Genomic DNA, 21,750 nt, shown 5'->3' on the forward strand with positions numbered 1-21,750 from the left:
CTGTGGCTCAGGAAGCACTCTTTAAAATCTGGAAATCTGATGATGTGTGAAAGACCAAACACCACAATTTGGTATTTTAGTCAATGTAGGATGGCTCCAGCCACAGTGCACAGCATGGAGATCAGCAAATGTGAAATGAGGATAAACTGTGGCATCCGTTGCACACTAGACTTGCCCTGTGCTGCCTGGATTTGCAAATCCATTCAGATGTCTGTGAGGATTTTCTCCTAATAAATCCACATGATCTACTAGAATGTCTCAGGGAAATCCCTTTAATTATTGCCTGTGGGTCATTAACTTTGGCAAGAGTGACTGCCCAAGCATGGGTAGGGTGTGAGCAGCCGCTCTCTGGAGGAGAAGGGTTTCTGCTCTGTGTGTTTAGGAGAAAGGACAGGACCCCCACACTGCCATGTGGAGGGTAAGCCTGGGGGGAACAACACCACCTCTGCTTCTAATTAGTTAATAAATTGCATTCAATACATGCTGATGTCTGCAGCACAAGCAGCTAATACAGCAGGATAAAGTGCCTGCCAGGAAATAGGGGGTAGTGCGGGTACCACAAGCACTTAAATAACCGCACTGATAGGATGTAGCAGAAAATCACTACTAAGCAGCATGATGCATTGCACTCCAGGGAACTCCTATCCAGGGTCAGAGCAAGCTGTTAAATATCTGCAGACACAGTATTCGTTTCCCTGACTTGCTGACGAGCTGTCACACCGGCTCAGGAAGGCATGGCTACAGCAAGCAGGTGGCAGATGGAGCCTGCTGCTCCAGCCTTTCCTTCCTCTGGGATTTCCTGCAAGCTGAAATCATCTGAGCTCAACACCACCTTGGGGCACTCAGTGCAACTCTTGGAACACACCCCCCTTTCAGCTGGAGCACCAAACTTTTAAAGAGAGACAGAGACTATTCTTGTCCATAGGTTACAATTTTTTTTCCTGGATTTGGTGCCAGTGTGAGGGTATGTGAAAGTGTGTTCCCACACACCTTTTCACTCACACAAAAGCAACAAAGAACAAATGGGAAATGGGTTCTGAATCACCACTAAAGAAATAGCAAACAACTAATGGTAACAGGAAACTGTATTTTGCATGTCATTAGACTTCACTGATATCATCAAGCAAGCTGGCCTTATTCCCTAGATGCTGGCTTTGGCCTGCAGCAGGATGAATAGGTCTCCTGTTAATGCAGTGCATGCAAGGTACTGCTGTGGTAAGGTGTGCTCCTTGCCAGAGCCCAAGGCAATGAGTGTAGGATGGCAATTACAGCTTTGGGAGAGGTAACATTTGGAAGAATGTCTAATATGCAAGCTGCAGTTAAATCACAGGGCTCAACAGAGCTGGAGAGACAGTTGAATGCTAGTCAAAGTCATTCCACACATTCACAGTGGCTACCTGATCCTGCTCTCATTTAGGTTGTTGGAAACCTCGAAGTTAACATTGGGATTTATTCTGAATTTACATTTTCGGGAATGAGGTCCTTTGCTTTTGCAAATAAATGTGAGTAATGTGACTTGAGATGAATTTATGTAGGAATCACTAATGGATTGTGATTTTTTTCCTTTTGGACAGGGCAGATATAATTCTGCAGTAGAAAAGGCCAGCTAGCACCTGCATTGACCAGCCAGATGAACCAAAAATCTCTGCTCAAAACATCTTTTTGGGGTGAGTAGGTAGAGACCATTGGGTCTAGTCCAGTCCAATGAGGACAGTACCCCATAAATAGCTATGAAAAAGACCCAGCTCTCATTCCTGATCCTGGCCAAAAGGAAGGGTCTGTTTCTCAGGCACAGTAAAACCCTAGGTGTTTAATGGGAGCCTTTCTTCCATTGTGAACTCCACATGAACCATTAAGGTAACAGGAGCCAACATCAAGGGAAATGTGCTGCACTTTGGGTCCCTGCAGGGGCTGAGAAAGCAAATACTGAGAAACACATGCTTCTGTGCAACAGAAAATCTTTATTGGAATGGTATCCAAAGGATCCAGAGCTCACTGCCTGCCCTCCCCTGTGCACACTGTGGGACACGGCGAGGAGCAGCTTTGGCTCAGCAATCCGACCCTGAGCCCTCCACATCACACCCAGCCTGCCTTCTTGTCCCAACAGCACCACCAGGGCAGCACAGACCTGCTCAGGAGGTGACAGGAAACCCAGACACCGCTGAGAGCAATGTCTGCAGGTGTGGGCAGAGCCCCAAGCCCGGGGAAGCTGAGTTAGTGCTCAGTGCCTCAGGGGACTGGTGAGAAGGGGGAGAATGTGCAGTGGCAGCAGCCTGAATGGCACACACAGGACAGCACAGAAAGTTGGGAAGCATCTTCTGAGCAGAAGACCATGGCAGGTTAAACCTGGAAGAAAGGAACAGCAGAGAGTGGCAGTGGGCTGCCAGCTCCTGTCACAGTCCCTGCCAGGCTTGGCTGTGGTGCACTCATGGAGGATGGCTTCCAGATAGCAGCACGATGAGGGAACAGGACAAACTCAACATGTTAATACCCAGCAAGGCGGTTTGGGGAAGGGCTCATCTTCATCCTCCAGTCCTGACAAGCCTTCAGATGCAGTATTTCCAAAAGCAGGCTGTGAAGGGATACAAAAGAAAGATGTCAGCATACAAGGGACTTTTTCCAGCTTCCCACTCTAGCCCTGGAGAAGGTTTCAAAAACCCACATCCTGAGAGAGCTGGAGCATGCAGCCAGCGTTGTGCTTTCAGGGCACATCTCAGTAACCAGCTTTGAGTTCATATAACACTTTTAGAAGGTGTTTCTTTTAGTGTAAACTAAAAGTTTAGTGCTCATAGTGTAAACATGGGGTCTAAAAGTTGTCTTCATGTTGCTTTATTTAAAAGATATCCTTTTCTTCTACTTCAGCAATGTCAGGAACTAGCTTTTTCTTTGCTGTCTACTGGTCAGCAGTTTTGCTGCTTCAGAGGTGTGTGGCTGACTGGAAGAGCCGGATGCTGACTTGGAGAGATTAGATCTGGTTCTTAGTTTTTTAAACCTAGTCACTACCACTCTGCTATCAACCATCTTAAAATCAACATGGATTTCTGTAGAATCTTCTAAGACTAAATTAGGGAAGGATGTATGTTTTAGTATTGGAAAAAGTAACTGTATCACAACCAGCATGAATCCCATGTGAATTTCCTGTTTCCTCAAGTATGAGAAGAGATTTATACCTGGTTCTTGAAAGCAGGATCTTGGAAGAAAACTCCTACTGAATCAGCAGTGCTCATGCTGAGACACGAGCTCCTCCCAGACTGGAAGGACTTTAGATGAAGACAAAGATTCCCAGCTTTCATTTCTGTCAGAATCTGATTTAAACCTGGCAACGGGAAGTAGCTTTATCTACATTAAACCTTCCAGACTGGTGGGGACATGAATTACATTAGCCAAATTAATGACAGCCTCCAGGGGTGCTTACAAATTGCATATTGCCTAAGGATCACCTAAGCATACAAGCAAGCCTTGCACAAAGGGATTTTCTCTTGGCTCTGTGGCAGCTCTCAGCTTCCACGTGCTCAGATCATGTGGGCTAAGGGCAGAACCAGCTCTTTTGGTTTTAGGCCAGATCTGTCATCAGTGACTTCTGGTTCACAGCTGCTACAACTTTGTGGAGGAATCCATTGAAAGCCAGCATGAGCAGCATTGTCCATGTGCTTGTCAGGGGCAGCTTCACAGGAGCACTTGCAAAATGCTCCCGAGCCACTGGATACAGACTGGACAAACAAAGCTGGGAGACCAACTGAGGGACATACCAGATCTTAGTTCCCTGCATTCTTGGTTGATTTCCACATCCTTTTTAGCTGTTTTTCAGCAGCAGACAAGTGCTCCTTTTTTCTCTGTGGGGAGGCACTGACCTTGGCAGAGGGGAATGCCTGCAGTCCACATGCCTCATTATGCCTCCAACAGTTGCTTTGAGGCCAGAGCAAAGGAGGGGTGCACTGTGGGGATGTGTTCATGCAGAACTGCCCTCCTCCAGGGCAGGCACTCATGGCTCATATGACCCGACACCCCTCTGTGAAAAGCAGGATGTGACACTGCCTGCCTCCATGAGGTCCTGGGTGTGCAGACCTGCTGTATCTGCCGCCACAGCAGACAGGGTTGGGGGACACAATCCTTCTCAGCAGCTGCTAAACCAGCCAGCCATAAGAGAGGGCCAGGGCTGCTTGAAAAGCTGCCAACCAGCTGCTTTTCAGCATATTTGGGGCATGTTTACTGTGACTGTTTTTGTTGCAGAAAGGAAGCCCTGGAAATGAGGGTGGACAGGATGGCTGCAAGGCTCAAACTCAAAACCTACCGCGTTTTTTGGGCTGGGATGCTGAGAGACTTTCCAAGGCATAGGCCACCTCTGACCCATCCTCAGCTGAGAGCTGATCCTTCAACTTCTCCAGCTGTTTAAACAGAAACACAGCAGTAAACAAGGGCCCCATCATGAGGAGCTCCACAGAGTGCTGGGAAATGCAGGGCAAAGGAGCTGGATGTAGATTGGCTGGCAGCCTCACTGGGAAGGTGAGAGTGTTCCCTGGAGCAGGACCATTCCCAGAGGATCTGCCTTTGGAGCACTCACACCTCCTCATGCCCTCCTTCATCAAGCTGTGTGTTTGGTGGCAGTGGTGTGGGCACTCCATGCTCATTCCTTCCACCCTAGGTGTAAGTCCCTGTGGAAGGGAGGCTGTGTGCAAGGATATTGCAGCACTAAGAGTCAGGACAGTGCTGGGACACGAAGTCCCCAGGCATCCAGATGCTGCAGCAGAGAACATTGCTTCTCCATTTCCCTGGGCAATGTCCCTCCTCTCTCTCCCTCACAGTTCTTGCTACCTTCCCCTGGTTATAATGTGGACAGTCTGCTGCAATTCTTCATCTTTAGCTACTCTCTTCTTGTGGACTGGGAACATCTACAGCCACCACCCTGACTTTTGCTCTGGCAGAGCTGTTCTCAAACAGTCAGAGCTTATGTCCCTCAGCACTGGAGTGAGAGGCTAGTGGAGGACCTGGCAGCCTCCTGTCTGGCATGATGCACTGGGATTTTTCATTCTGAAATTAAAGGGTCATGTGGAACTTAGCAGGACCTCCAGCACCCATGGAAACAGCTGGAACAGCTGGACCTGGCCTGAGAAGGGGAAAAAAGCACTTCCACTGCTTGTAGGGCTTATGGCAGAATGGGAGCCATGCCAAGGTTGCTTCAGACCTTTCCCTGTTCCTGGGCAGTGGGTGTGTAGGATGGGGCTCTATTTCTGTATGCATGCTCTGATCAGCTCAGCAGGGCTCTGACCTTGAGTAGGGCCACTCTTACAAGGCGAGTAAGAGGCACTGCCTGGCAGTGACTTTCCCTCCAGCCTGTTATCTGATGCAGCCAGCTCATACAAGGCAGCATGCCCTTCTCTTCCCACTCCCTTTTCTCCTATGGAGATTTCCTTTGGTGCTTTATTCTTTCCTGGCTTGGCCTTCACTGGCCTTTCGCTGGTGACAGAGGCAGGAACTGCTCAGCTTTTGTTGCACGAGTCTACAGCCCTGTTCTCTTTTTACCTTTTCCAGCTGTCTAGCCAGGTTCTGCTTTTCCCTTTTCTCCATCCGTGCTTACATTACAGCAGCAGGCGGAAGGGTGGCAGGATGCAAAGATGGAAGGATAGGGCATAAAGACAGTTTACACAATTGTTTAACTACCCATGAAAGAAAGAACATGCATCTATGTGTCTGTGCATTTGCTCCTCTCACCTCTTCAAGCTCTTCAAATTTCTTTGCCAGCTCCCAGTCTGCAAGAGGGAAAAGAGTAACATCAGTATCTGCATTGCTTCCTGAAGCTCAAATTAAAAAATATTTTTTCCTTCATTTGCCCTCTCCAGAGGTTAACAAGCAAAGACCTAGTTATCATTTAACTCCTGTTAGTGATCTTCAAATGAATGACAGAAGAAACAGAGAGAAAATAAGGTTTTTTCTGCTGAATCCTATGGGACCTTATCCTAATTCTCCATTATGAGGGAGGCTTCTTTACTGCTCACCAGGCCATAGGGGAATTGGCCCAATGAGGTCACTTACTGTGTGATACCAATTCAGGTGAAACTCTGCTGCTTTTTAATTTTTAACCTGCTAATTGCAAATCTCTAATGCTGGCTTTTTTTGTCACTGGCTTTTATATGAAATCCCACTGCTTCCTTTAAGGCTTGTTTATCCTCACATCACCCGTGCAGGCAGAAGTCAGAAGACACAAATTTAGCCTAGCATAACTCACTGATTTATAAGTCAGCAAAGATCCAGGCTGGCAGAGTGGAGCAACAGGAAAAGTCACATAGCAATAAGTGCACAGATTCCACACTTCTAAACCTTAGTGAAGCATGAGGACCTGGGGCCCAGCCTCACAGATCAGACTTAGGGATCTCAAGGCTAGTCAGTACTGTACTGCTGTCAAAAAAACTATGCAGGTGGATGAATGAGCTGCCCATGCAGAAAGAGGGGAGAGTTAGATGCCTAAGAACAGGATTTGAAACATCCAGCTGAACTGGGAAGAGCCTGGAATAGCAATAGGGAAAGCTGCAGGGGTGGGGAATTTCAGTCCCACTGCTCTTGAAGACTGAGGTACCTTATTCCAGACCCAAAATGATGTCAAAACCAGTTAATTTTTTAATGAGACAGATGAGTTCAGTCAAAGCTGAGTGTCTGGCTACAGTAGCGCTCCTGGGAGGGGAGTGCAAAGTGATCAGCTGGTTTTAAGTGCTACTTTGGGGAAAAAATGCAGTAAAATAAGCAGAAGAGCCAGGAAAGAGCTAAAGAATGTTTTTGCTGGGCCCCACAAGCAAACCAAAAAACAGCCCTGGAGCTGCCTCTTTTTTCTCTTCCTAGTGTGGCAGCAGGCATTGGTCTGGATCATCAGGGGGATTTAAGACATAATTCCCCTTGATTTCAGATTTCAGATAAGACTTCAGCACACAGACACATTGCCAGACTTGGGGTTATTTTTTTTTTTTTTAACGTTTGAAACTGAGCAGGAGGGTGCCAAGAAAGAGCTGACTGCCTTCTCGGTTCCTCTTTCAAGAAAGGAACAGTTTTGTTGAAAAATCCTGAATATTTTCTGATATTCATCCAACAGTAAAAGCAGCAGTTCCTAAGCAAATCCATTACATCAGGATTCAATCTGAGAGATGAGATGGGGATGGAATGAGAAGGTGTGGGCTCTGTTCCTGGCACTATCAGCAATGACCTCAGGCAGACTCCTCCTAAGTATATCTTTACATACCCATGCGGTAGAGACAGACAGACCCTGGCATATCTATAAGCAAAAAGTGCCACTTAATAATTATTATTATTAACATTTTTACCTATTTCAGAGTTTCAATGCCTGTTTTGGTTTGATTTTTTTGCAAAGTAAGTTTGGCCAATGACTGCTATGAATACCAAACGAACAGCAGTTGAAATTTGGAACAGATTATCTCAGACAGGGAGAAGGAAGTTAATTTATGGATGAAGCTTTGAGAAACTGCCTGCTGTAAATCCTCTGTCTGTGCTCTGCTCAGAGATTCATTATATTCAATTGTCTGGCATAAAATGCAGCCTTTCCTCTAGGAGTAATAAGTGCAATAATCCATAAACTTATCATAAAAATGTTATTTCTTGAATGCATTCCCTTTGCAAGAAGAATGCCTTTGTTAGTATAAGGGCTTGATTTATTTATGTTTATTTATTTGTCCCAAGCTTGTTTAACCACTGCCTTGCTGCATTAACAAGGGTCTGGGGAAGAGCACTGAGTGAGTTTGATAAATGGATTTTCATAACAAGGTTTTTGCTGGGCCCCTCTGAGCTGTTTTCACAGGGAAGGGCAGCTTCCTGCTCCGAGACCACCACATCCAGCCCAAGCCCTCCCCTGGCTGCAGTGGCCGTGGGAATAGCTGACCTCTGTAATCCATTTGGTGCTTGTGATCGCTGTGCCTCATGTCAGGGAAAGCCCAAGTTTCTCTTCAGCAGGTCTGAGTTTAGCCACAGATGGGTGGTTTTTAAATTTGGTGTCTGTTCACAGAGCACAGGCAGGAGGAGCCTCTCCCTGGCCCATCTTTGGTGGCTGTGTGGGAAAAGCCAGTTGTCTCCACCTCCTCCAGCAGCAGCAGGGCCTTAGGCCAGACAGGAGCTCCCCCTGCCCTTGTCCCAAACTACACCTGGCCCCAATGGATCTCACTGGAAAATCTTGGTGAAATCCCCCTGCCCCAAATGATAACAAGATGCTGTTGTCTCTCAAAAGCTCAGGGGGTTGTGTGGGGTGTGGGCAGAGAGGTGACTCCCAAAGCTGGTCCATGCCCCAGGCAATGCACACAACATCTAAGGGATAGAAGGGCCACAGGGACTCAGCAGGAAATTTTCTTGTTTTTACTTATGTACACACACATGTTCCCAGCAAAGTCTTGAGTGTCTGGGGATCGAGGGTACATGGGTTTTGGAGGCTTTGCTTTGCATTGCAAAAGCAGGTCCCAAAGGCTCATGGTGGAGAGCATCTGACATTAATCACATGTAGGCATCATACTGGGTGCTGCTTCCACTTTCTGAGCAGTTGGTATTTCTGAAGAACCCGAGAAGCAGGTTCCTTGCATTCATGCAAACACAGATTCAAGAAGCAGAGATCTCTCCTCCCCTTCACTTACCAATATTTTCTGGCCTCCGCCAGGCAAATTTCTTATTAAGAAGCAGAGTCAGCAATGTGTTCTCATGATTTGTGTCTTCTCTCTCTGGAAGCACTCGGTTCTCTGCAGCACATAAAACACATCTTTCTCAATCTCATCAAATTAAGAATCAATTAATCAATTGATGCAATTAATCTCTTAAATTAAGAAGGATGAGAAGTGGAAGGAAAATGTCTCCTGTCAGCACTTATCAGGGTGGAAGGAGCTCGGTAGAAAAGGAAGGTGTGTTAGCACAGAATAAAATGTCCAGGCAGTGAGGGCTGAGCAGGGGAAGGGTGTGGGATGGAAAGACTTCCCTGCCAGCCCTGGGCTGCTGGCCAGTTCCACTGCAGCCTCATCAGCACGACTGGCTGCAGAGAGCTGGAGCCATCACCTTGATTTACACAGTCCCGAGCTCCTCTGCAGGGCGGGTGGAGTGGGCGCCTCTGCAAAGCCACACAGGAGCCCACAACATCCTCTCTTCTCAAAACTGCAGGAGTTCCCCCGCTCACTCCATGCACCTTCCCAGGGCTGACAGAGGTGGGAAGTCCCTCCTCACTGTGCTGAGGTGTGGGTAGCACCATGAAAAGCCCTGCAGCCCCACCCAGAGCTCTTTCTTGAGCTCACTCAGCCTTGGGGCTGCTCTGAAGGATTCTTCCTGAACAGAGTTCAAGTGTGGAGGAAATTAAAGCAAGACCATGCAGAATTTTTCCAGGAAAAACCTCCCCAAGCTGCTGTCCTGAAGCAATTTAGAGCTCTCTACGAGGCCTCTTCAGGGCACTTTCTCAGTGGTTTTAAATTAGTGGTTGTGGCTATGCCCTCAAATGAGTGGTTGTGAAGGTCAACGGTTCAGCAGAAACCAACAGACACAGTAGATGGGGCTGCTCAGTGCCCTGAAGGCTCTGAGACCCTCCCAGCTCTGCTCAACAGATTTCCAGGGTCACCTGAACTAGAATGTTGTACTAATTGTTGAGAATGTCAGAATAGGAGCCAGACTTTATAGGGAGACTGAGCATTCCAAAAAATCTTTGATCTGAACAGCTCTACCCCACACGAGACCCTACAAAGACCTAGAAGGATGCCTACAGAATTCCATGGAAAATATTAAGTAATTATATAGAAAGGCTTTTTTTTCTTTTCTTCCAGAATGTTTAGGACTTCTCCTCAATGTAGTTTCATATAGCTATCAACCCCTCTGAGGGGATGGATGCAAATATTCTTGGTACACATGAAACAAAACGTTGTAGCAGACGAGCCTGAAGGATGCTCAAGAGCATGTGGGAATCAGCTCCATTAGCTAACGTCACATAAATCTGCAGAAGCTGAGGGATGCTGGCCAAAGAGATGCTCCAAGTATTTGGCCAGACTCAACCCTGCCTCACGCTGCGGCTGAAGCCGCTGGTCCTGATTGTGATCTCTGGAAATAAACCCAGGGCAGCGAGCAGAGCGACCTGCAGTTAGCATGGAGTGCCATAAACCTCATTGCTAAGTATGAAGGACAGCTATAATTTCAAAATAGCTACTTTAAGTTTTTTGGGGGGATTTGCTACAGTGAAAAAAAATCTAACGCTATAAACACTCCAGTGAAAGCTAAACAGAAGCAGGATTTATATAGAGTGGCCTGGGGAATGTTTTGGTTGTAATTACAAAAATAAATAGGTAATATTAGAGGAAAAATAATTTGAAAAGCAATGTTATTTTCAAGCCTATACTTAGCGGCTCTTTCTTTTTTTCCACTGCCAAGCCTCTTTAAGAAAGAGCACTAAGATTGACATTTCCTTGCAGTATAAACTCAAGTTAAGATCAATTAAAATTATGGGAGAAGTACATATAAAAAGAGGTTCCGTGTAGAAAAAAAAGTACAGCATCGCCATACTACTGACATTTATGAGCTGTCAAATCTCGTACAGTACATACTGGAATTGCTACTCTCTGATATTCTAATTTTTTTTTTTATTCTCTTATGGGAGAGAAAGAGCTACCCTTACCAGATTTCACCAGATTTGATATTTTCAGTGATTAGCAGAAGGCGTCATAGAGGCAGCTGCAGAGCAGAAGGACAGCTTTGGCTCATGATAATATGAACAAGCCTCTCGCTAGCACCCATGTTAACAGACAGTATAGCTCGTGGTTCATTTTGTTTTCTTTCCCAGAGAAGAGAGCATTGCATTGGCCATGGCAAGCAGCAAAGCAGAAAGATAACCACCTACCTGTGTCGTGTAGCCTGTATTCCAGCTTACCTTGGAGTAAAAAAGGGTCTCCATGTGTTGACGGGACACACAGAGCCATGGTCAGGATGGTCAGCACTCCCAGACACAGCTGGGCAGACCACATCTTCTCCACGTTCCCAGAGCCCAAAAGCATCCTTCCTTCAGGCACGGTGGAGGACTTCAATGCAACCAGCGCCAGATGAGCTCACTTTTAAGAGGCAGTGGATGTGCCGTGATTGCAAATGGCCTTTGGAGGAGGGGAGAAAAATATCTCTTGAGATATAATTCAACCTGTCAATATGATTCACTCCGCTGGGAGTGGACAGAACAGCCCAGTAACATAAGTCAGATGGAACCTGTTCAATGTATCTCATATCAGACTGATCTAATGAATTCTGATGTTCCCACAGGCGTGCACTGTTCACGCACGTTGATAGACATTCCATACATACACACATTAAAAATACTTTTTCGGGGCTGTTGCTTTAACAGAGTTCAGGCATGAGGACTCCCACGTTAGCAAGGAAGATTTGTCTAATGTACAAGCTGCCATATTTTACCAGTTTGGACAGAATCGGGTTAATGGGGTTTTGTAATTTATCATCTCACTTCCTAGTGCCTGTATTAATTAATGTGAGATATAATGAGTACTGAAATGGTGGGAAACAGAGGGGGAGAGCTCTTTTCATTTAACTGATTGGAGAACGTTGAGTGTGTCTTGCTCACTGTGACTTATGGCTTTGTCAACGGGAAAGGCATCACACCCTATTTTGGGATTATGTCTGAGTGGGGGAGTGCAGATTTGGCAGTAGGTATGGAATACGTCAAGGATGGGCAAGAGTCTTCAGTTTTTTTCTTGGGAAAAAAAAAGAAGTGGAAGGTCAGATGCTGGTTCTGGCTACACAGCCTTGTTCTATAATTTTAGAGCAAAGTGCTGAGACACATTGCATATATTCCATGTCTTCTCAGGCCATGACTACATTTTGGTTTGACTTCCATTTGTTGCCTATCCATCACTATTGATCAGGGACCTGCTGCTACTTTTCCACAACAACCTTACCAAGAAAAATATTGTAATACTAACAGTGCTAGGCTTTGTTCTTCACTTCTCTTCCTGCAGAACTGAATCATCTGTACTTGTCGTGGTTTAAGCCCAGCCAGGAGGCAAGCACCACAGAGCTGCCAGCTCACTCCCCCCGTGGTGGGACGGGGGAGAGGATCAGGGCAAGCTCTGATTTGTACATACACTCCTAGTGACTCACTGTGTGTGCTTTTTTGACACCACATCATGCCAGATTACCCAAGATAGCTTCATTTGATGGTACCTGCTCTTCATCTCAACTAAAAGACAGTATCATTTCCATGTTTGGGCTTTTGGCTTCTGGTCCCCAGCTCCCCCTACAACTCGTTCTGTGCCTTGGATAGGAAATGAATGACAAGCCTTTCAATAACCCTTGTAATATTTTATTATTTTATATATAATTAACAAAAATGGAGGGGGAGAAGCTTAGATTTTTTTGTGGGATATGCCTATAAAAGTAAATGTGATGCTTTCATTAATGAAAAGTTTTCTACTGAGAAAACACTCAAAAATTTTGTCTGGAGATGTAATATGTACAAATTAACCAAACTCAGACTTTGGAACTAGTGGACAGCTATCTGAAGGGTTCACCTTTTTCACAAAGTTCTGTTTGGACTGAGGGACACATATGTCCTATTGGAACAATTTTCCAGCCACCTCCATCTTCCTAAGGTGCCAGTTTCAAACTGGTCAGAGGTGAGCAGCTCTCATGAAGCAGAGGCCATAACTTGATTTGCACAGGAGTCCAGTCTGGAAAATAGCAGCTCTGACTTAAAACTATACCCCTAAGTGAAGGTCAAGTCTATTTTTATTTAGTCCTAAATGGCTAAATCTCAATTTGTCTTGAGATCTGCTGTGAAATTGACTTTGCCTGGATACAGAAAGTGAGTTTCTTCTTCTCATCTAAGTTTATGTAAAATCCACAGATCTCTGACTGTTTTTCCCTACCTTTGGATACAAGATCTCATGGGCTATTGGCAGGCTCTTTCAGGAAGTTGAGCTATTCCTAGGATTTCCTCTTTCACTGCAGAGAATCTTCAGTTCTGGATCATTGCAACTGTTCAGCCCCCAAAGCAACTCATGGAGAGAGAGTGCCAGACCTTTCAAGTGATGGCTCTGGTGAAGGTGTGGAACTGCCATGCAGCATTTATGTTTGAGAAGGAAGACGACTGGATGCTGTGAGGAGTGGAGGCTTTCAGGGGATGGGTTGGTGGAGAGAAGCCTCGCAGTTTCTTCCAGGCACTAGTGGAATTTTTTTATTTTTTGAAGTTAGGGGATAATTGTTTTGTACTGTTGGGCTTCTCTAAGGCTCCCATGTAGAAAAATCCTTTGCTTTTACCCCATTAGTCCAGGTGCTGGAAATAATATTACATTTTATTGTTCTTATGGATTTTATTTTCCATAGGAAAACAATGCAATCTCCACAGTAATTCTATTACTTGACTCATTGATAATGTCTGATAACTGATAATGTCATTGATAATCATCCACTTGTGTCTGGAGTTCAAGGATAACGAGAACATGAAGATGTGAGCTCCATCTCTACCTCCCATGATCCCAGTCTGTCCCTTCATGCAGAAGTTTCTCTTTCCACAAAGCAACTCAGACTTCAGGTAACCCAATACAACCAAACTGGAAAATTGACAAGGGTCAACAGCCCAGAGGGCAGGAACAGAGAAAACTTGGTTCAAGCAGTGCCACCAAATCCAGCTGCACCAGCTCTCAGTGTGAGAGAGATGAATAGGAGTGTCAGTGCCTGGAGGGTGTTAATGGTCCTGAGTGTCCTCAGGTGGAGCCTCACCACCCTCTCTGCCCATCAGCTCATGAGACCCATTTAATCTCAGCCTGGTCTCCTGTTTTTCCCAGAGCTATGCTGGAGGAATTCTGGTCTGGAGCTCAGCTGTATTTGCCTGCTCATGGTCCCTATTTATTTGGACCCAGACCTGCAAGTGGACTTCCCTGCTTGGCTGTGGATTTATTCTATCTCTGTGGGCCTGTCTGGTGCTCACTGAGCTGTGTTTGTCTCTGACTGCTGTCATCAGGCCTGATGTTGACCAGTGTATTGACTTCCATCTTGACCTGGGATCTGCCTCATCTTCATGGGCTTCCCTGAGCACAGGGGCTCTCGACTGAACCTGGCTGCAGTCTCTGATCCTGACCTGCTTGCCCTTCTCAAGGTGGGTCTCTGTCCTGCTGTCACTGCACTTGGCTTCCTGTTCCTTAGAGAACAGCTGGCCCTTTCTGTTCTCTGACATCATCTTCCTCAAAATGTTCAGCTTCTCTCTGTGCATAGACTCCTCTTCCCTGCCAGATGGATTGGTAGATCTTGCAGCAATCAAGATTTTCAGGTATGTTATATAAAATCCCAGTTTCTCTGAAGTTGCTTTGGGATTTGCAGTTGTCTCTAATGAAGGTAGGACTGCAGCCTCCAAATAACCTAACCTGAGTTTAATCCCAAAGCAGAAACCCCTGCTGTCCACAGCAAGCCTCAGACAGATGGAATTCAGTGGGGGGATGGAGTGAGTTGATGCAGGAATGTCGAGCTGCTGAAAATAGGACAACATAAAAAGGCCACTTCCCAGTGCCAGCTTGGAGTGGTAGGTTTCCAGACCACTTTGTATACTGTACATTTGGGGTTTGGAGGAAAAAAAACCCACAATGTTCTCTCTTTTTCAGAGCTTCCTGAGAACACATAAAACATCACATGCACCATGTGTTTCAGCTGAACCTCATGAGCATCCACAGGCTTTGTCATGGTCTTATGGACTCCGCTTAACCATAGCTTGTTTCATCCCAAAGCAAGCAACCAGCTGAGGAAGGACCTGTCAGCGAAGTGCCTTTACTTAAGGTGCTTAAGAAAGCACATATGAACAGTGCCACAACCTCTGCACTGTGTGGGACTTTGCTGCAAGTAGAGCTTGCTACCAGCTCTACTTTGCTCAGCTGGTAGAGACAGGACTTCTCTCTTTATCGTACACAGGGAGAGAGTCATGTATCACTGTTTTCTTGCCTAGAATGATCCTAAGAATAAGATGAGGATGAGGAATAACAAAGAAATTTGGAAATGGGGAGTGGACATGCCTTGTAGAGGGAAAAACAGAATGGGGGATTAATAGTGCCAACAAATCAGGGAGAAGTTGGTAAGAATTTAGCAGGCAAGAAAAGAGAGCTGCCTTCATGGCAGGGGTGAAGTGAGCTTTGTGCACAATGTCAGAAAGACAAGAGTTATCCTGCTCTCCATCCCAGGCAGTGGTTTAGTGATCCCACCTGTCCCACCACATGCCTCTATCCCCTCAGTCTATTCACATGCACAACAAACTGTTTCCATCCTCTGTAGCCAAGTCTTTCCTTTCTCCCATGGTGTCTGCCTTTCTTGCCTGTATTACCACTGTACTCTTATTACTATTAACCTCTTCTGTCTACATCCTCTTGCATGTCTGCTCCTCTGAGTCTCCAGCTGTGCTTTATCTGGTAGGAATCAGAGGGGCAGATACTGAAATGCACCCTGTGCTCTTCAGCCTTCATCTCTTACACATTTAATGTCTGATTTCTCCTCTAACCTAGTCAGTTCTATGCTGGAGCCAACTTGAGAGAGCAAAGCCCACTCCAGAATGTTATTTAAAGCACCACTGGAAGATGCTCAGATATCCTCCTGATGTGTGGTGCAAAGTCCCAGCCAGAGCAACTTGACTGCAGAGAAGAATTAAAATATTGTGCTCATAAGCCAGGAGACTAACTCCCCTTGCAGCTTTCTGGGAGAAGGGAGTGCATAATGGGGAGGGAGATGTAGTTATAAAGATTCTATGAGATTCTCTGTTCCTTAGGGGACTGTTAAAACCAGTCAATATTTATAAAGCTTTTAGTCTGACTCATGCAATTTGTTCCCCCTTCTATGTGCTTGTCTTTGGGGCTCAGCTGTTTCTTGGCCTGTTACTGATATAAAATTAGATGCTGTGGTTCAACTGTATCCTTGCTTAGAGAAAGGGAAAGGTCCAAGGCAATGCAGAGCAGCTCAGCTGCCACCTCACTGCAGGCAGACAAGGATCACACACAGAGGGAAGCATCATCAGCTCACATCTGATGGGCATTGTACTAAAGAGAACCCTGAGGTTTAAGCTGGGGAGGGTAAGGAGTGAAGCTGGACTGCTTGTCTGGCTTTCTCTTCCAGTCCAGGGTTTGCCAGGAAACCATTCAACTTCTCAGAGAACAAGGCAGCTCCGAAGTGTTGCCCTGGAGTGAGGGACTGAAAGAGTAAATCAGGACTCTAAAGGTGTTGGATGTGGGACAAGGCAGCCTAGGGAGAAAACAGGGAGCAGAAGCATTCATGCTCCAGTTCTCACTTCTGCCTCTTAATCCTCAGCTGAAGCACCTCCTCCAGATTCAGCCTCCCTACTGACTTGGCTGAGGTTCCTGGTGAGGAGAGGAAGGCAATATGGAAACATCTTCTGCTTTAAAATGTGCCATGACCTGCTGGTCTCAAAGACACTTCCAGTGATGCTCCTGAATGGTAAATATTGGTGTGCCTGTGTAGGACTAATCTGACTTCCATGCCAGGACAGTGTCCTGAAGAGGCATGATCCGGTATGACCTGGTTAAACCACCAGATTTACCCTGAGCTTGACCCCTCTCTCTTCAGACTTGCCTTCTCCAAGCCCAAAGTTCATCCTGGATGATGAATGTAGCTTGTGAGTGTATTACTTTAAGTAAAGACAAGGCTGGGTAATTTCCTGCTAAAAATACCAGTAAGGGCACTTTTAAGGTTGTGGAGGTCAACTCTATCTGCTAACAGTGCCAGCTTTCACTGTCATTCCCCTTTCCTTCTCTCCATGCTCAGTTACCATCTGGTGTTTTGGTTTATTGATAAATGTTGCCCCCTTTTTTTTTAAAACTGTCACTACTTTTGGAGAGCCTGTCTTCTAACTTAGCTTTTCATTTGCACCCCGATCTACTGAGACTCTGTGAGAGTTCTGCACATGCAAAAGGGTGTTTTGTTGAAGGAACACCAATATTTTATGGCTGTAGACTTGCACATACAAAGTGACTTGAAATGTGGGCTCCAGCTGAGGTTATAGGACATATTCATGCCTTACCACCCTGCAGCTTGAGAAGCAAAGCTGGCACAAGGGATAACACAGGAATTTTTTTTTTTTTTTAATCCGGAAGAGATGGGGCAGGTGCAATCATATTAGGTGATCCTTTTAGGTAGACCTAGAATTTTTTCTGGGTGGAGTATAGCAAAGTCACTGCTAGGCAAGAATGGCACTGAATGCAGCCCTCATCAAATTGCCTCTTACAGCATCAGTGTGTTGAGGTTTCATCCAGGTAGTAGAGGCTGTGAATATCTGAGAATGACCAAGGTGCTTCATCACTAGCTGCCACATTTGTTATGTTTCTTATGCCTCGATTGCATGGGCTTGTAGGCAGCTCCCTGCAGTACACTAAGTGAATAACATATTATTCTGGTGGGTTCTGTTCTTTTGACATAAGAGTAAGGAATGACACATTTAGCTACTTTCTTCTTCTCTCATCTACTGTGTAACAATTTTAATAATACTTTCCTATAAGTGAGATTTTTGGAAGGCATATCTCACTTCAGATTGCACATGTTACTCTTCAACTTGACAGTCAAAAACCTCCTTTTTTTGTTGTGGCATGGCTTATGATTTTCCTAGTGCTCCTCGTTATGTTACATGTAAGCACAAGTTTGTTTCCTCTGCTCATTTTTGCAATCACCCCATTCATTACCCCTGGTGAGCTTTATAATACCTTAATCCTTGCAGGCTTCTGCTCTCCTTGTTCTTCAGGGAGCCTGAATTCCCAAAGGCACCATTCAGCTACCTACGGAAATGACACACCTGCTTCTTGGAGCTCTTTGCCAATGCTGTAATGTCAGCTTCCTCTCATCCACCCCTTCTGGCACAGGACTTCAAACCTCTCTTGAAGTGTCTTAGCTTAGAAATGCTGGGAGGTGATGTATTAAGTGTTCTTTTTTTCCCCTGTCTGTTTTTTCCACTGCATTGCCTGTCTCCCTCCCTGGGAGGCCATGCAGTATCCTTGATCTGGGCTGGGGGCAGGTTTTGTTTGAGCCCCCCATCCTTGATTTTTATTTACCACAGGGGGAAACAATGCATTCACATCCTACAGACTTCCTGTAGATTGAATGGAATCCTACACTGGGTTTTATAGTTTTATACAGGAATTTGACATTGGAGAGAAAAAAACAGAGCCCATGTCCCCAGAAGGAAGTTCCCTGGCATCAGTCACCTCTGACATACTAGTTTTGGATATGGGCTTGTGCAGTGCCTGATGGCATGAGAGACCTAGAACCATTCTTCCCCATCCCTTTGCATTAACCATTAATGGATGCACAAGTTCCTGCCTGTAGGATTATTATCCTCTGTGTCTATTCGGACAGCAGCCCCATCAGCTGGAAGTGAGCTTTGCCATCATTAAGGAGACTTTAACAAAGACTGTTCTGTCGAAAGTGAACATCTTGATGAGACTTAATTTATTTCACAGTTGTTGTTATCCTGTTGACCTAAAATGACAGCAGGAGACTTGGAGAGGTGCCCAGTTTATTTAAGAAGCAAGCACAAAACAGTCTCTGCCTGCCTGGAGAAAGATCTTAGCAGCATAAAGCAATCCTAGCTCCTAGTCCCAAAGCTCTGTCTGGCAGCTCCTGCTCATCAAAGCTCACTGTGACTTTTCTGAGGGCCAGTCCAGATTGTGTTGCCTTTTTTTTCCCCCCCCCTGTTTTTAAGTATCCCAGCCTCTCCTTTGTGCATCCTCTCAGGACTATTTTCAGTGCTGTGAAAGCTGGGAAAGTGTTGTGTGAGGTACCAGCATAACAGGCTGGGTTTACTCCAGTGTTTAGGGGTAGATCAGATGCCTGGATGCAGTAGGCAAAGTGCCCAGTGCTGGAGCTCCCTGGCATTTAATACTTGTGTGGTGGCACAGTGCAGCTGCAGTGCCACGTCTGAGCCCTGCCCCAGAGGTGCCTGGTATATGTGCTCTGCCGTGGAGAGGGGCAGCTGGAAAGCAGAGCCAAACTGGACACACAGTGCAAGAAAAGGGTCCAGATTTGCAGGCTACAGCCAGAAGTCCACCAAGACATAAGAAGAAAAAGCATAGTGGGAGGTGGTGAGATCTTTAGCTTGGAGATCTTCAAACCTCACCTGGGGAAGGCACTGAGCAACCTCATCAGATTTTGAAGCCAGTCCTGCTTTGAGCAGGGGGTTGGACTAGTGCCCTGCAAAACCTCTTCTGAGTTAAATTACTACATGAGAGAAGAGTTAAAGTCAGATCGAATTCTGTTTTTTTTTTCTTGGGAAACAATATGGATTTTTCTTCCAACAGAAGGTCCTGTGAGAATAAGTACCTGCTTTTATAAAAGAGTGAAGGGTCACTGTCTTGTTATCTTCAATAAAAGGAAGTGGTTTCTTTTCCCAGCTTTATTGGGATTCACCTGCCCACTGCAACACGTACTACTTGTCAAGTTTGGTGCTGTACAATTTGCACAGGAAAAGCTGATGACAGTCTCTCAGAACAAACACCTGTCATGCTTTTTGCCTAGAAGCTGCAGCTTGCCGACACAAGTGAGAGTTGGAAGGGTGATTTGAGATCAACCACACTGAGGAGCCCTTTGGAGGAGCCAAAGATGCAATGCTGCTGCAGTGCTAGCATTGCATCAGTAACTCATTCCCTGGTTCCTGTTTAATTCCTTCTCATCCTCAGTCCTGCTGTGGTCATTTTTGGGTCTTCTATAATGAAGTGATACCTGCCATCTTCCAATTTCAGAGACTTCATCTGAATAATCTCTCAAAAATCAAGGTAAAATGAGAGAGAAATCTGATGTCAAGAAAGTAAAGAAAATATTTTGTGTGTAATACACTGCCTTAGGGAACAGGTTGACAGTGTTGACAGGGTTTTGCCTGCATTGCCCTTCCCAGGAGCCTGCTCCAGCCTTTCTGTGCTCTGACAGCTGGAGATGTTCCCTGTGTTTCCACATTTCCAGCAGCAAGAACAAAATGTCATTTACTTTATGTTCCTGTAGTTTCCTTAGGTTCTAGGAGAGCTCACCATCCACTGGCTATCTTTGAGCTTCAGCAGACCTTGCAAGATACATAAATATAGCTACAGGAAGGCATTCCGAGCCCACAATTTGTGTATTAGAAACCTGAAATCAGGAACTGCTCTGCTGTGACTTTGAGAACTGGGTACCAGATCTTACTTTAGTGAAGTTAAACACATGCAGGAGGACAGTTCATCATAAGAGTAGCCAAAGTCACATCATCCCAACATGGAATCTCTTGAATGCAGTTCAGATTTATGACTAATTTATATTGCTCGTTTTGGCCCTAGACAGACAACTTAATATGATATAAATTCATTACTGAAGACTAGAGCAAAGAGCTGTGTGTGTGGAGTAAAGTGCATGACCATTGGGATGGACAGCTTTAAAGCTTTGTTCATAAATGTAGGGCCATAAAGTGGCTCTGTTGCATTAAAGTTGCTGTGTAAATGTGAATGCTCCAGGATTTCAGCTTCTGCTGCTCTGACTTGAATACTTATAATGAGAGAAGGACAGGAGAAAACCATACTCTGGGCTTGGAAAGGTGTGACCTGTGTCAGATCAGTACATTCATTGCCACTTCTGTATAATCCTGGTTGCTTGGCCCCTTCTTTTGTCCTCATTTTTGTCCAAGAAAAAAATCTTATTAAGTGGTCAAAAAGCTTGATTATGAAAAAGATGAAGGATGTCCAGAGGAATATCTGAGTTCAGAAAAGCTCTAATTTAGGAGAAACTAGAAATGGATTTTAGACCTCTCATTAGCCCAGAGCTGGCTGAAACCATGGGGATTATTTGCAAGAAGTCCAGTTGTACTGTTTGTGTGGATGGCTGGGGGATTAGAAGGAGGAGCTGGGCAGTGCTGGGACTGTGACAAGAGATAATCTGTGTGAGCTGCCCCTTGGAGGGGAAAGACCCTGTGACTAATCCCCATCTGTGTGATCATATGGAGAACCTGTGGAGTGGGGCTCAGCTGTGCACTGCTCACCTCTCTCTAAGTGGGTCCTACATCCCTCTAGGCAGGAGGCCCATCAGCTCTGAGAGTGCCAGCACACACGAGAGGTGTACTAGGTGTGTGCACTGTGAGGAGGGATCACAAATACACAACTCCATGGCTTTTTCTGTGCAGGAGGCTAAGAAGTTGAAGGGAATGTGAAGGCAGTCAGATTGAATTCAGTCATACCCATGTTTGGGATGGTGAAGTATCATTTGAAAGGGGTAGAATTTTGGACAGACAGTTCCTGAGCTTCAGGAAACAGGACTGGAAAATTCAGGAGTAGCACAAAGCGAACCTTCTGGAAATAATTTTTTTTGTTATTTTCTTCAATGTTTTTGCTTTTTAATAAAATGGAAATATTATTCCCTTTGATGTTTTATCTGACATGTGACATCCTACTCTGTCTCCCTCTCAGCTCCCATCCCAGTCACCCACAGGGCAGAGTTCCCCGAGCCTGCTGGAGAGGGGGAGCAGGAAATGGGCTCAGCCTCTGTATCCCCCTGCTCACCACTGGCACAGGAGCCATGGGTCATTGGAACAGATGCTGGGACCAACTAATTTCGAATGTGGCAATATTAACTTCGTCTGCTGCTTGCATAGTCCTCAGCTTCACGCATTATGATAAAACATAACAGCTGACATGAGAGGTTATGCTGAGCGCAGCCCAGAGAAGCTCAGACATCCCTAAACCCCAAATCCTCTTCCTCTTATCTTCTCCCCTTTGCCCACGGCACATCATTTCATTCTGTTTCTTTGCT

At 45.6% G+C, this 21,750-nt stretch overlaps 1 protein-coding gene and 1 long non-coding RNA gene across 8 annotated transcripts; one reads left to right on the plus strand and one right to left on the minus strand.

The window, feature by feature from the left end:
* Window positions 1-2,010: 2,010 nt before the first annotated feature.
* UTS2B (urotensin 2B) lies at window positions 2,011-13,673 on the minus strand. 3 transcript variants are annotated; one of them, XR_010346230.1, is made up of 6 exons: window positions 10,877-13,647; window positions 8,619-8,720; window positions 5,710-5,747; window positions 4,292-4,385; window positions 2,492-2,572; window positions 2,011-2,346 (listed from the first exon to the last, which is right to left on the minus strand). XR_010346230.1 is itself a non-coding variant. In XM_064385670.1 (6 exons), the coding sequence occupies exons 2-6, from the start codon at window positions 10,998-11,000 to the stop codon at window positions 2,547-2,549; spliced, it is 384 nt and encodes a 127-aa protein (XP_064241740.1). In that variant the 5' UTR covers window positions 11,001-11,093; window positions 12,876-13,673; the 3' UTR covers window positions 2,011-2,546. The 3 variants fall into 3 exon arrangements, 2 of the variants coding, with proteins under 2 accessions (XP_064241740.1, XP_064241739.1); XM_064385670.1 differs by having other exon boundaries at window positions 2,011-2,572; window positions 10,877-11,093; window positions 12,876-13,673; XM_064385669.1 differs by having other exon boundaries at window positions 2,011-2,572.
* Window positions 13,674-13,961: 288 nt separating this feature from the next.
* On the plus strand, window positions 13,962-21,577 carry LOC135278831 (uncharacterized). 5 transcript variants are annotated; one of them, XR_010346235.1, is made up of 6 exons: window positions 13,962-14,104; window positions 14,204-14,275; window positions 14,391-14,524; window positions 14,604-14,775; window positions 16,288-17,895; window positions 21,408-21,577. It is a non-coding gene; the product is annotated as an uncharacterized LOC135278831 (long non-coding RNA). The 5 variants fall into 5 exon arrangements; XR_010346234.1 differs by lacking the exon at window positions 21,408-21,577 and adding an exon at window positions 18,044-20,378; XR_010346232.1 differs by lacking the exon at window positions 21,408-21,577 and having other exon boundaries at window positions 16,288-16,434; window positions 17,708-20,378.
* The last annotated feature ends 173 nt before the right edge of the window (window positions 21,578-21,750 follow it).

This window comes from Passer domesticus, chromosome 11, assembly GCF_036417665.1.
Source record: "Passer domesticus isolate bPasDom1 chromosome 11, bPasDom1.hap1, whole genome shotgun sequence".
Lineage (NCBI taxonomy): Eukaryota > Metazoa > Chordata > Aves > Passeriformes > Passeridae > Passer > Passer domesticus.

Coding starts and splice junctions, on each gene's coding strand:
- UTS2B (XM_064385670.1), bottom strand. CDS start 11,000: ATGCTTTTGGGCTCTGGGAACGTGGAGAAGATGTGGTCTGCCCAGCTG. Junction 5,748..8,618: donor GCGGAGGCCAGAAAATATTG/GTAAGTGAAGGG, acceptor TCCCTCTTGCAG/ACTGGGAGCTGGCAAAGAAA. Junction 4,386..5,709: donor AATTTGAAGAGCTTGAAGAG/GTGAGAGGAGCA, acceptor CTGTTTAAACAG/CTGGAGAAGTTGAAGGATCA.